Source organism: Leuresthes tenuis, unplaced genomic scaffold (assembly GCF_036924035.1).
Source record: "Leuresthes tenuis unplaced genomic scaffold, fLeuTen1.0.hap1 SCAF_20, whole genome shotgun sequence".
Lineage (NCBI taxonomy): Eukaryota > Metazoa > Chordata > Actinopteri > Atheriniformes > Atherinopsidae > Leuresthes > Leuresthes tenuis.
The window spans coordinates 21,250,806-21,265,096 of NW_027325374.1; the positions used below are offsets into that span (position 1 = coordinate 21,250,806).

Below are 14,291 nucleotides of genomic sequence, written 5' to 3' on the forward strand. Positions count from 1 at the left end.
GCTGCCCTGCAGGTTTTAGATGTTTCCCTGCATTGATCTGAATCAGGTGTGGTGAAGCATGGAAACATCTAAAACCTGCAGGACAGCGGCCCTCGAGGACCGGATGTGGACATCTCTGACTTAGAGGAATCTCAATTAGTCTGAAAAAAGATAGTCAAATAACATGTAAAAAAGACTTTTGCTAAGCTAGAACTGCATATTATTTATCATTGATAGAAAAGAATATGAACAATCCCAGGTTTCTTTTCAGGCTGTCACGATCCATGAATTTTTTGTGTTTTTCTGGTTAGTCTGTTTAGTCTCCTGTTAGTTTAGCCTTGCCATTTCCTCACCTTTCCTTAGTTCCCTCCTGCCAGTCATCAGATCTGCTCCCTTCACCCATGTTAATTATCCTCAGCTGTACCTTCTCACTAATCACTCTCCCCACAGTATTTAGTCTCCCAGTTCTCTTCATTCTTTGTCAGATCCTCTGTCATAGCAACCCATGGTGTTCCCCGCTTGGCTGGCTCATGTCCCTGGTAATATACAGTCTGGTTTTTGTTATTTTTCCTTAGGTGTTTGTTGTTTTTTCTAGTTTAGTTTTTTGGTATTTCCATGTTGGCTGTGATTTTCATTTTTATTATTAAAAAAAACATTTAAGTTCCTCCTGGCTCCTGTCCCGTGTCTGCATCTGGGTCTTCCTTCGTCTCCACCGCCAAACCGTGACACAGGCTGACGAAGAGTCCGAGCTCTGTTGAGCCATGTATTCCTTTAACTCTCCGAAGTGATGACTTCATGAAACCAATGAGTTGGTTAGATTCCAAGCATCTCTCAAAGACCTGAGTGCTTCAGGGAAAAACTATCTAGCTATGTAGTTACTATAGATGGCATTTCCTCAGCTTCTAGGACTACAGTAAGGAACATTGGGGTTATTTTTGACCAGAATCTCACACAATTTGTTACTTCAAGACTGGACTACTATAATTCTTTATTATTGGGCTGTCCCACATATTCTCTGAAAAGCCTCCAGCTGATCCAAAATGCTGCTGAGTTCTGATGAGAACTAACAGGAGATATCATATTTCTCCAGTTTTATCTTCTCTTTATTGGATCCTTGTTAAATTCAGAATAGAATTTAAGATTTTTCTTCTCACATAAAAAAAGCTCCCAATGACCATGCATCATATCTAAAAGATCTCTTAGTTCGATATTTTCTCAAAAGAGCACTTTGTTCTCAGACTGCAGGTTTACTTGTGGTTCCTAGAGTTTCTAAAAGTAGAATGGGAGGCAGAGCCTTCAGTTATCATGCTCCTGTCTTGTGGAACCACCATCACCTTGTGCACGTTCAGGATGGGGATTGTATTGAAGAAACGTTTCAGTGCAATCTGTTGGTTTCTTTAGCTAGGCAACTTTTTTTTAATTAGAAATGTATGAATAGGACTAATTTGGATTTTAATTAATTGGAATTGATTGATTAATGATTGTATTACAATCATTTGGATTGTAATTTGCTTGAATTAGCTCTGTCTTTGAAGTGATAAATAAAACTGAACTTAATTAAATTGAATTGAACTGTGGATGTCTGAAGTTCATGATGAGTGGGTTGTCCCCTAATCGCAAAGTTGGCGCTTGGATTCATGGCCAATCAACATGTTGAAGTGTTGGTGGGCTAGAAACATTAATTTGGCCCTACTTGCAGACAAGCACCTCCTTTAGCTTTGAGGATGTTTTTGTTGTTTAAAGTGGCAGAGTATAACAATGACAAAGACATTGTTATACTCTCCAGTTCCTGGTTCCTAACAGAGCACTTCGCTCCCAAACTGCAGGTTTACTTGTTGTTCCCAGAGTTTCTAAAAGTAGAATGGGAGGTAGAGCCTTCAGTTATCAGGCCCCTCTCTTGTGGAATAAGCTGCCCTTTCCACTTTTAAGATTAGGCTTAAAACTTTCCTTTTCGATAAAGCTTATAGTTAGGGATGGCTCAGGTAATCCTGAAACATCCCATAGTTAAGCTGCTATAGGCTTAGACTGCTGGGGGACCTCATCTGTCACACCTTTCCTCAATTTGCTCTCTTTTTCCCCCTGTTTAATTTCACAATTGATTTTATGTACATGTGACATTATTGTGGTTATTAACGTATGTTTCCCTGTTCCAACAGATATCCTTTGAATGGCGTTATGGTGTTTTTCCCCCCTCTTTTCCCTCTTTTCTGTCTTCTCAAACCCCAGCTGGTCGAGGCGGATGGCCACCCTTCCTGAGTCTGGTTCTGCCAGAGGTTTCTTCCTGTTAAAAGGGAGTCGTTCCTTTCCACAGTTGCCTCAGGCACGCTCAGGATGGGAGATTGGACTGAAGACAAGTTTCGGTGCAATCTGTTGGTTTCCTTAGCTAGGATATTAATTTTTTGAATTGGCTCTATATGAATTAATTGGATTATGATTACAATGAATTGAATTCCAATTGGCTTGAATTGGACTATATTACTTAAGTGCCTTGAGATGACAATTGTTGTAATCTGGCGCTATATAAATAAAATTGAATTGAATTGAATTGAAAGACCCATGAGAGAAAATTGGTTAGATGGACAGATGGATATTTAATACTTAACTAGTCACTTTTTAAAGTGAATTGTGAATTGATCTGCTTTTATTACCTTAGAATAAACCATGCATATCTGTTTGATCAGATCGTCCTTCTACTCTGAGGAACTGCCATATTACTGCCATAAAAGACATGTAGAAGAAGACCATTGTTCAGGGAGCGAAGAAGAAAATGGGGGAAAAACAAAACCACTTCTGACCTTGCAAAAATTAAAAATACTTCATCCGTCAGCTATTTCCAGTCTGAGCTGGCAAACAATACACTGATTAACCAGTGTCTTGCCAGATACGATATTATATCCTAGATATTAACAGAAATTAAAGTAATTCTTGAAGAAGAGCTTTCGATTACCCTCTGCAGTTTTTTTTTTTATCTTGAGGTTTTTTCTTGGAACAACTACTTTCTCTACTAAAATACAAATACTGGCAACATAACCTATACAGCAACCCTCTTGTGAAACTACGCAGCATAAGTTTCTTTGTCAACGGAAACGTGAGGGATTCACATTATTTCTTTGAAGCTTTTCAAAATACTGCTTAAGATTAGCTTTGCTAATGGATAGAAACCTGGACAGTGGCTGTAAATTCTGCTTTGTGATAGCTTTGTGGATACACACTTGAGAAATGGAAGATCGTGTTTATTGGGAAATGCAAGAAAATGCAATAGTGCCAGAATCAACATTGTCAAAGAAGCAAAAAGCATGAAATTGGAGACATAAATTCACAATAGTTGAAAGCGGGAAAATAAAGTGAATGTTGGTGTGGCTTTTCCCAGATGAACAGCCAAGGTTCTTGACATGGTGTCAAAGCTTTTAAGCAATGGATGTAGATGCAATTGTTTTGTTAGACAATGGATGGGCATCATTTGAGATGGTTGCTACACCCAACTCAGCCACTAAATGTGTGTGATGTGTGGTGTGAAGATGCTCTTCTGTTTCATCATAACTTGACGAAATATTACTGCAGTGCCAGAACTTACAGTGGTAAAGTTGTGTATGACTCTTTTTGAAAGAAATGCACAACACAATCATATCCCATGGAACCCTGTTGCATGTTTAGAAAAATATGAATGGTTTATTTAACCCCACTTTGACAAGCATTATAATCCATTTCCATAAAATTCAAGTCTCTTGATGTCAGTGGAACACAGTCTACATCCAAATATGAACAGTGGTACATCTGTCATCAACATCTCATTCATTCACTTCTCGTCCAAACCGTTTTGCAAAGACACACACAGTATAATATTAATTTATCCTGTCAAATACTCGGTTAAGTGGGTTTCTATTCTGAACTCACAAAACAGTGATGGTTTATAGTTGTTTTTTTTAAGAGTCTATTGAAAACAGACAGTCTAATACAAAGTCCATCCAGTACAGACTTGTCCATAATACTGCTTCTAGGATAGCTTATTTACAATTGTCTACTGGAAGCAAAAAAGAAAAAGGGAAAAAAAAGCCATTGATTTCAGAAAAAACCAAGCTAGCCATTACTATTCAAACTTAAAGATTAAACCAGAACAGAATATTTTGTATTGATTGTGCTTTGTAACCCACAAAACCACTTTGTATTTAGAAATGGAATATCTGTAAGAGGCACCAAATACAAGTGCTGATAACATCCACTTCAGTTTCTCTCACTGAGATTCTCTAGAGCTATGAGTAGGATGGGGTATACAAATGATTGTTTCTTTTTTTAAATTCCTTTATTTATATATTTATAAAGTCATTACAGGCTCACTCTAGTTCATCACCTGTGGTGGTGTTGTGTTGTACAACACAAGTCACGAAGGAATCAGTTCTTGTGTTAAACCATGCAAAGCCCTTTAAGATTTGCCAGAAAAGGTCACAGAACAGATTTGTGGGACAAAGGGGCTGATAAAGGCTTAAACAGACACCATCAGTGTTTCCCACTAAAAAGTACACAGAACCAGGCCATAGCCGGTGGACAAAAAAGAGAATAAAGACAGTGGAAACAATAATAGACAAGTTAGCTGGATATTACTAAACCTTCTCCATCCACAGCCCTCTCTGGCTTTAGATCTTGCTGGGCCTGTGTATACAGTATACAGTGTAGCTTGGTTTTCCGGTCTCACAGTAAGCTAGCGGATAATCTTGGTCCTGGAATCTTTGACTTTGCAGGAACTTCAGTCAAAGAAAATAAAACGCCACCATTCCTCATTAGAAGGTGACCAGTGTTCCCATGAATCATAAGTAACCCCACACCACGGTACTTCTTCAGCGCAGTTCGGGTAGCCCCTGGCTGCCGTTACACAGTCACTTCAGTCTTGCTGCCTGTGCGGTAGTGCTGTGGCTGTTGTTGCTGCTGGTGGTGCTGAGGGATGTAGTGGAGCTGTTCAACAGTGTGAGTTCGTCTGGAGGCGAACGCCTGCCTCTTAGATGAGGTCTGGTTCATGGCTAAAGTGTTGGAATGCACAGTTACTCCTGCACTCGGTGCCCCGCCACTGCTGCTGCTGCCACCGCCGCCGCCGCCATTGTTAGAGGCACTGGGATGGGAGTGCATTTTGGTCATCTTGTAACGATCCATGAGAGGAGTGGTTGGTATGAACACGTCTGTGTGTGAGATGGCGCGTGACATTGACTTGTCGCTGCCACGAAAGCCACCAGAGATGCTGCTGACCATGCCACGCTTCAGTGACATCACCAACTTGTCGGGCGAGAGCAGAGGATCCTGGGACAGGAGACGATCTTGTGAATACAGTCGATCTTGTGAATAGAGGCGTTCTTGAGAATAATGCCGCTCTTTTGAGTACAGGTGGTCTTGCGACAGGAGTCGGTCCTTTGAGTACATGCGGTCCTTAGAGTACAGGCGATCTTGGGATGTGTGGCGGTCCTGCGGTAGAAGACGCTCCTGGGATCGAAGACGCTCAGCAGAGAGGAGCTGTTCATCTGAGAGAATCCTACCTCCATACGGGGACATACCATTAGAAGACATACTGTAGTCCTGGTGAGGGGCACTTTGTGGGGAGAGGACACGGTCCTGGGACATGGCCCTCTGGACACGACGGGGCCTCTGCCTTTGTTGAGACTGCTGCTGTGAAGATTGTGACTGGGGAGGGGCCTGGGAGATAGAGGACTGTGGGGGTTGACTCTGATGCTGCTGCTGGTCCCGGTGCTGGTAAGCAGAAGATGAATGAGGTCGGTTTATTTACAAGCTGACGAGAAAAAGACTTTGCCACCCACTTCTGAGAAAAACAAACTCACTTACAGTCATGAAAAAGAAAGACAATACACCCTCCTTCATTTCTCTGTTTTACATATCAAGACATAAGAAAAACATCATTTAACAACCACACATGACATGTTAAACTGTGTCATCATCAACCTACCAAAAACTAAGCCCAAATTTAGAAGCAGTGTGTAAAAAACTAAGTGCAGCAATATCTTGAAGTAATTTTTTTCTGGATGAAGTGATGGGTTTCTCACATTTTGGCCCACTTTTCTTTGTGTTGAGGTTTGCAGACATTCGTTGATGACATTTAATTTATGCTCTGTAAGCTGTGGATAAATGAACTTGACTTTGACTGGACCATTGCAACAGTTTCAATGTTTTCTTTTTCAGACATTCTGCTGTAGATATGCTGCTGTGTTTGGGATCATTTGTTCAGATGTAACTTTGCAAACCTAGGCTGTGCTGACATGCTAACTGAGGCCTATAGAGTCTAAGATGCAGCTCTCGTTTTTTTTTAAGTTTCTTCTAGTATTGAATGGTTTAACCTTGGGATGAACTTGCTGGAACGCAAACTCCTGGGAAGATTAACTACTGTCTTAAATGTTTTCCACATGTGAATAATCTTTCAAACTGTAGAATGATGGACTCCAAATAGTTTGGGAATGGCCTTATAACCCTTCCCAGATTGATGGGCAGCAACAATTGCTTCTCTCAGATCACTGCTGATGTTTTTCCTCCTTGGTATTGTGTTAAACATACACCTGAATGCTCCAGACTGGCAAATTGCCAAAACTTCTGTTTTTATAGCGGTACACTCAAATGATCAGTTTATCAAGTGCATTTGAATAGCAGCATCTGACACAATGTAATGCCACATGTGTTGTTGATCATCAAAGGTTAAGAACCAGAAAATTTCTCAATATGCATTAAAATATAGAACTAAATGAGGGTGTCTTTTCTTCTTCATGCCATGCCATAAATGGTGCACTTGTGTACCCACCTGATCTTGACTCATTTTGAGAACATGCAAGGGAAGAGTGCCTCTTGCTGCCAGGTCGGGCAGGTGGCGCTTACGGGTGTAGTAGTCTTCGACATCTTTATCTGCCGCTGAAGAGATGGAAAAATAGAGAAGCAAGAGGTGAAGAGGATATCTGTGAGGTGAGAGAATAGGAAAACACGGGTAGGTGTTTGAATGGGAAGGGAGAAATTGGATCAAGTGAAAGTGGAAAACATTGCACACGATTCAGAGAGTAGTGTTGGTGCACCCATCTGTGTTTCACCTTTCCAAGCTTATGGAGGGGAATAAAAAACAGAGGCAGAGGATCACATAATACATGCTAGGCACATCACATCCACATATCCAGGCTTCATCTGGGATTCTACAGGCAGTTCTTGCTGTGGGGGTAAATTTCTAAAGGTCATTTTAAAGTCTACAAATGAAAATAGTCATATCGTACAGGCATAGAAAGGAACTCGCAGGCACCTCTTACACACATGCTGGAAAGCTTATAGTATTATTGCATAATCATGTCATCCTTAGAGCTGCAAATGTTTTCTTATCCTTCAGTGGATGCTTTATCCTCACTCATGTGTACTATGCAAACAAGAGAACATGCTTTCAGAGACAGATCAAAAAGACAGGAATACACTACCAGAGACAAGAGAGCGTAGGAGGGAATGTAGCATCAAAGTCATGCCACACAGCACAAACACATGCATAAAGACTTGTCTTGAGTACATAATCACACACATAGTGGTGCACATTTATAAAAACCTTGTCAGACATCTTGTTAAAAAGACAGCAGTGTAAATTGATCAAAAATGGAAACATTCATATGACGTGAACGACTGGTTAACCATCATGTTAGGTAAGCTGAGAACGCGAGAGTTTCTCATGCAGTGGAAATAAATTACGCAGTCTCCATCTCGTTGAGAAGTCCTTGATGACTTTTGAGCGCGTGGCTGTCTTTTTCAATAATGACTGTTCATGCCACCTGTCCAGATATCATTCAGACAAAATCTCCTTTGGCGAGCCGCGGGTGCTTGCTGAAAATCTATTCATTATGATAGATAATAAAAACAAGATGTTCCTTTCTCAACCATAATGGTCCTCAAGATCTGGGCAGCCCATTGCAAACTCATCAACCGTATTATCACGGAATGAATGAATGAATCATTGCGTATACTGTCCTGCATTGCGACGGGCTAAATGCTTTTTTCTTCAGTATGATACCAATTTGCATTAATAAGCCGTAGCATTCTTCTCCTTTATTATCTCAACAATGAAACCGCTGCACTGTCTTCCCTCTAGCACAATCCGACATGATCTATCAGTGTGCAGACACTCGTTGAGCAACAAAAAAAAAAATAGCATAGCCTTCTGGCTATTTGCTACGACAAATAATGTGCTTTGGAAGCAGAGAGAAAGTTAGGAAGACTGAAGGACACTGCCTGGAGATATTTGTGCATTGTAACGCTGTCTCTTGTGGTGGACTTCTATGGCTCACAGTTGAATTAATTTGGTTTTGTTTTCACCACCCGTCAAAAACCAATCTCTTAATTCTTACAGGCAGATTTCAAGCAAAAAGATGATAACAAGTGTCTTGTGCCGCAAAGCCATTTTACTATTTAGTTTGAAATAGTGCCTGGCAGCTACAAGTGGGTGCCAGAGTGGAGTGAACCCTGACGGGAGTTGTAGATCGTCATCCTTCACTTTGACTGCATGCCAGCGGTGAAGTGAGGCAGCCGTGATGAAATTACACAGGCCTTAAGGAATATTAGCGTTACGCTTAGAAATATATTTTAAGAAGAGGCCTCATTAAGCAGCAGAGATACAGCGTAGCACCGCCAAATCAATACCAAAACCTGGCCAGGCACAAGAAGCTGCTTAATGCGCTTTTACGCTCTGAGAGAAATAGTGGCTGCAGTTTAAGTGGAAACGAGGAGAGCATGGAATATCAGTGACTAGTTTCTTTGAAATGACGTGGTTGTTTTTATGACGGATCAGAGCTGAGAAAATAGATACTTGCTTATCTTGATTCAAAGCTCTCTCTGACCAGTTCAAATATTGACTCAATCGGAACTGCGAAATCTCACGAAAAACGTGTATCAGTGCTTTTTGTTTGATGTCCACAGTGCAGCAGGCAAATCATCGTTACAGCTGAAACACTTTGGAGTTCCTCAGTAAGTCCCAGTCAGGTAAGCACACTTAATGCAGTATTTTCATCATGCAGGGCACCAGGGCCTACTCTTGCATTAGTGCAGTGAACTTGGACCTACTGAGTTTCTTCAGGGATGAAAACCGGTTGAGGTCGGCTTTGACGGCCGCCTCATAGGAGGGCGGCAGGTGTGACAGGCTCTGGAAGGAGCGTGAGAAAGACAGGTCGTAGGGCTCCGTCTGCGAGGTCAGGATGCCGCTTATCCGATTGTTTTCTGGAGACACATACGTACATATACAAACACAGAAGAGGAAATGATGGGCCGGCTGGCTTCTCCTAACCCCCCACCCTCAAAAGACACCAAGCAAAGATGACGCCCCAGACAACCACCAGAGAAGACCACCTGCTGAAGAAAGAGTGCGCTGGCGCACAGGCTGGAGTTTTAATTGTACAAATATTCCCTTGCAGAGATGCTCTGTAATAATGTCTTTAGTGCAAAGCGATCATTTATGGTTAGATTCATGAAGGCTCAGTGATTATTACGCTTATTATGGTTAATTCAGTCGGTTTATCGTCAGCATTATTTCTTGGCCAGTAGCCAGACACCAAGGACTGCGGCATATTGTTTTTCTGAGAATTTAGATGTTGTCACAAACTAAGGGCGATTTGTACAGATACATAACATTTTTACTTTTTAACAACTGGTTTGGTGAGCAGACAGGAACACAGGCCTGCTTTCCATACTTTTGCACACTTTGAGGTGCTGTGCAGTAGTAATGGACATGAGCAGGGAGAAAGCTACTGATTAGGATTAGTTATGATCAATATAATGACATTAACAAACACATCTGCTTGGCTGCTAAATTGTGTTTTCCTTGACAAAATTCAGTTTGTCTTGTTTTTTGAAGTAACTGTACCTATAGAAACTAATCTCCACTTCCTGCTGGGTGTGCATAACATGTTTCAGCTCATGAGAAGAGGTAAAACAAAATGTTTTACAACCACTGACGAAGATAATGAGAAAAAAGTGGCAATATAATGGTTTAATTAAACTACCAAACTAAGTACTATTAATCAATAACACTTTTAATCTTGATTAATCATTTGTGTACTTAATCATAATTAGGTCAGATTAAACATGCTTCTATTAAATTTTTTTGTTCGCTTTTGCTTTATAGAAGGTGGCATTGTGGGTGATGTGGTTAAGGAATGTGCCCAGATGGAGGTGTTTGAATTACTTTGAATCCAGTGTTCAGATCCAGGTTCCAGAATTACTATTATATTCTGTAAATGTTGTTCAGTTTTTTCAGCACATCGGAACTGGAAATAAAGACCCTTATAGGTATAGTTACCAATTCTTATCATTACTGGGTATTTAGGACACTGATGCTGACTTGCTGGATGTTGGCATGCAGGGATTTTCTAATCATGTGGAGCCGATCTTGACGCACATTCAGACAGTAGCTAGCTCAAATAAAGGCAGTGGCAGCTGGCTCTATGACTTCCAGTCACGACTTTGCCAGGGCAGCAGATGCTGTCTGTGTGCTTTGCTTGCTCGTAATATTGTCAGCTGTATGTTGAAAACTGAACCCACTGATTCAGTGATCACAGAGGGATTTTCTTCTTCCTAATTTGTAGTCAGGCCATAAAAAAAACTAACTGGTTGATCGGGAATCTAATGATACATTCACTTGTGTTATCAGCAACATTCTGCATTTGAGATTTGACACCATAAGTGGATCAATTAAAAACTCTTCCAAATAATTCAATTACCATCCCACAATGCTTAGTTTGGAGTCAGCTGAGTCACTTTTAAATTACTATGTAATTTGACAAGAAAATGAACACATTTTATTGTTGGTTGACAGTTTGAATTCAATATTTATAAAATCCTTCAACAGTCAAGGTTGTTGGCTTCACAAGAACTCAAATAGTTATTTATGTTCTCTTAAAGCCTTTTTATTTCTTATTATTTACCTATGAGTACAGTTTTAAAGTTTCACTCAGCAAGTGAGTGTCTGCCTTTCAGAAAAGGTTGCAAACTAAAACTCCAGCCTGCTGGTGGCAGTGATGGGGAGGTATAGGCGGACACGGCACTGAGTGTGTGCTGCGGGGCTGACTTGACAGGTGACGGGGTGGTTTGACGTGAGGAAACATTGGTCCAAAAAATAAAAGAAGGGAAGAAAACAAGACAACACACCAAACACCAGCTGTGTGCTGGAGAGTGACCCTGCTCGTGACATAGTCGTGATGTGATCTGAGACAAAGCAGGGAGCAGTGCCTGGACAGGCTGTTGTTGAGGCAAAGTGATATGATGCGAGGAAGACACACAAGATAGGGTGTGGTGTGTGTGTGTGTGTGTGTGTTTGGGGGGAGGGACTTGAGGACCTAGGTCCTTTTTTATTCTGACTCTGTTCTTTATCTCTCTATCTCACATATGCATGCACAAAAACATCTGAGACTGTCCCATTCACCTCTGTCATCCTCTCTGTCAATCTTATCTATCCTACCATGCTGCCACCCACTTTCCCTCGCATCTTAATTCTTTCTTGTCCGGTCAGTATTCCCTTCGCTCTTATTTTCTTTCTCGATCCTGCTCTATCTCCCTGTCCCCCTGTGAGGTGTGAGTCTGTCACGCAGCGCAGAGCAGCGGCATGGGTGCGGCCCCCGACCAGCCTCCAATGGACAGATAAGAATAGGGCTTTAGTATCTGCTGCAAGATGGAGGGGGAGAGAGAGGAGATAAGAACATTTAAAAGGGCCAAAAAAAGAGAGTGAAATACAAGAAAAAAAGATGGAATGAGAAGGAAAGCTCGAGAGAGTAGGCAAGGGTGGCAGCAGGGTTGGGCAACTGCAGGGGTCCTGAGAGCTGCAGGGAGTGGGTTTTAAGGATGTGAGTGATTTGTGAATAGGCTGTCTGCCATCCTGCATCAATAAGGGGGGAATCGACTCAGACTGTGGCATGCTGTTAGATTTTCAATAGTATACACATTTCACTGCTTCATCACAACAGACACTACAACCACACAGACCTGGCTCAAATAGTCAGAGTTACACATTTTACAATCAGGATAAGATTGGTGGTATATATTTTACTGCCAACAAATCAAAAAAAGAGACAGAAGCCAAAAGGCATAGTAACAAGTTTCACTGAAGTGGCCAGAGCCTTTTCCTGGGCTTTTTGTATAAATCTGTGACATTAAGAAGACTTGCAAGGCCCCAGGATACCCCTAGCCCAGTCAACAGAATGAAATGATGACATTTTATGTTTCCACTAACCACTAATGGGATTTATTAGCATTAGTATCTTAGCATTTCTAAACCAAAAGGGCTTCTTTTTATCTAACTCGTTGCATACTGAAGTTTTATCCAGAACGTTGAGAATTGTCAGAGACAGGACTGATCTTTTCTTAAACCTGACCAAAGTGTTTTGTGGTTAAAACTCTGCTTAAACAAAAAGCCTGTAAGAATCAAATTAATAATATTAGTTGGAGGTCTCACATGAGACGAACAGAAAAAGGTTTCCCACTGAAATCAAACTTATTAAACCCATGTCTTCCGCAATTTATCTCACCAATACCCCTCTAACCTCCCGATGTAGACCATAGCGGCATACAGGTTTAGAAACACTTACTGTACAAATACTGTTTCGCTGACCCAGTTTCCTTCAAAGATGCAGCTCAAGTTTTTATTTCATTGTATGTCAACATGTTACATCCTTATAGGTGTTCCAAACGGATTAAATCCTCTTTCTTTGTCTCTATTGTTCATTTAGCCACAGAAGCCGTGGAGGAAGAAAGGAAGAGATAAAGGAAGATGCTAATCCATGGATCTTCATGCAAGAGATCGCTAGTTTAAAACTTTGTTCTGCACAATGTTTTCCACAGTCCTTGCACTTTTCCACTTCTCTTTCACTCACGATTCCTTTTTATTTATGTTATTGCTTTGCATACCTACAAATGGTAAGGGTTAGGAGATAAAAGTAGATGATTTAGACTTGATTTAATGTAGATGCTTGGGTCTAGATGCAGAACAGAAATGCGAGTGCTCTGATCTGACTGGTCGGTTGGGATTGCTGATAATAGATGATTCATCCAATAATATTTTGATTATTTTTCAAGATGCATATGCTTCTAAACTGTTTTTGCAGAAAAGAAATCCAAGATGGTTTTGTGTAAGAAAGCATTTGGTGTGGAAAACATGGCCACCATAGAGTTGACCTTGCATACACCTTTCCTGCTAATAAGACTGAACTGTCATTCATTGTGACGTACACTATGTTCACATCATTAGATTTCTCTTTGGAGAGGGTTATTCATTCGTTTATTTTGTTCAGCCTTGTCAGTAACAAATGATACATACTGGACTCTTATCAGGAAGCATGGAGGTGATATTCACAGTTTTCACAAACTGTTTCCACTCTTCAGCTGAAGTTGGGGTGCAAAAAACTGGGCTTACTTTTCCTTTTTTGGGGGTTCAATTTTTGAGAGCCAATCCATTGCAAACTCAGTATCTGCCATTGGATTTGTTGACAGAAAAATATAAGATAAATCATACTTCAACACAAGTGTGCCCTTTACATTCATAATCACTTAAATTCTTATATTTTTTCCTGAATCAGTACAATTCTTAATTCTTTTCAAAGCGGGTTCAAACAATCTTGCAATTCTACTTAAATCAGGTCTGAAAACATACCAGTTTAAGTGGAAGAAAGGAAGACAAAAACGTGGGGGATGGTTTGTTGTATGTGTATACAAGTGTGTGGTAGGATGCAATGACTGAACACTTACACTAAATCAAAAATATGCATGTATGACTTACCACGTCTCAATGATCGGTGAGCTACCAAACCCAAGTAAAAAAACAAATATTTCAGAAACATGTTGATGGTGGGAGAAAGAGAACACACCGCTCAAAGACCTTCTACACATTCAGCATGACTAGTGCAGAAAATCCCCCCTCAAACAATTATTCAAATGAAATCAGCTTTTACTTCTGGAGGCTTGTGGTGCAAAGTCTGCATACGATTTCTCATTTTCTGCTTGTGATATGGAGCAGTATCTTGTGGTTGTTTCTGTAGTGGGGAGCTGTGGGGGGGTTGTGGTATTGGGTTTTATCTGGAAAATACACTGCATGCTGAAATTTGAAGGATTTCAGGCAGACTGTGATCAAAGTGTCAATGTTAGATACGTTGTTGAAATGGATTTTTCATGTTTTTCACAGATCTTCAGGCATTTGTTCCCTTGTTCCCAGTATGCCGCTTGCTTATCTGTGTGACTGCATGTGTGTGTGTGTAGTTGTTGGTACACCATATGGTCATTTATGTCATAAAGAAGGAGCTGTTCTGCCCACATAATTCATGTACAGC

At 40.8% G+C, this 14,291-nt stretch overlaps 1 protein-coding gene across 1 annotated transcript in view; it reads right to left on the bottom strand.

Moving 5' to 3' along the window:
- Positions 1-3,341: 3,341 nt before the first annotated feature.
- shisa6 (shisa family member 6) overlaps positions 3,342-14,291 on the bottom strand; it is a 71,583-nt gene continuing 60,633 nt past the window's right edge. Inside the window, exons 7-10 of the mRNA XM_072373844.1 lie at positions 13,745-13,765; positions 9,046-9,198; positions 6,767-6,873; positions 3,342-5,709 (exon numbers count right to left, since the gene is read on the bottom strand). Coding sequence (XP_072229945.1) covers positions 4,843-5,709; positions 6,767-6,873; positions 9,046-9,198; positions 13,745-13,765 — 1,148 coding nt within the window. The 3' untranslated portion in view covers positions 3,342-4,842. The remainder of the gene's footprint in view (positions 5,710-6,766; positions 6,874-9,045; positions 9,199-13,744; positions 13,766-14,291) is intronic.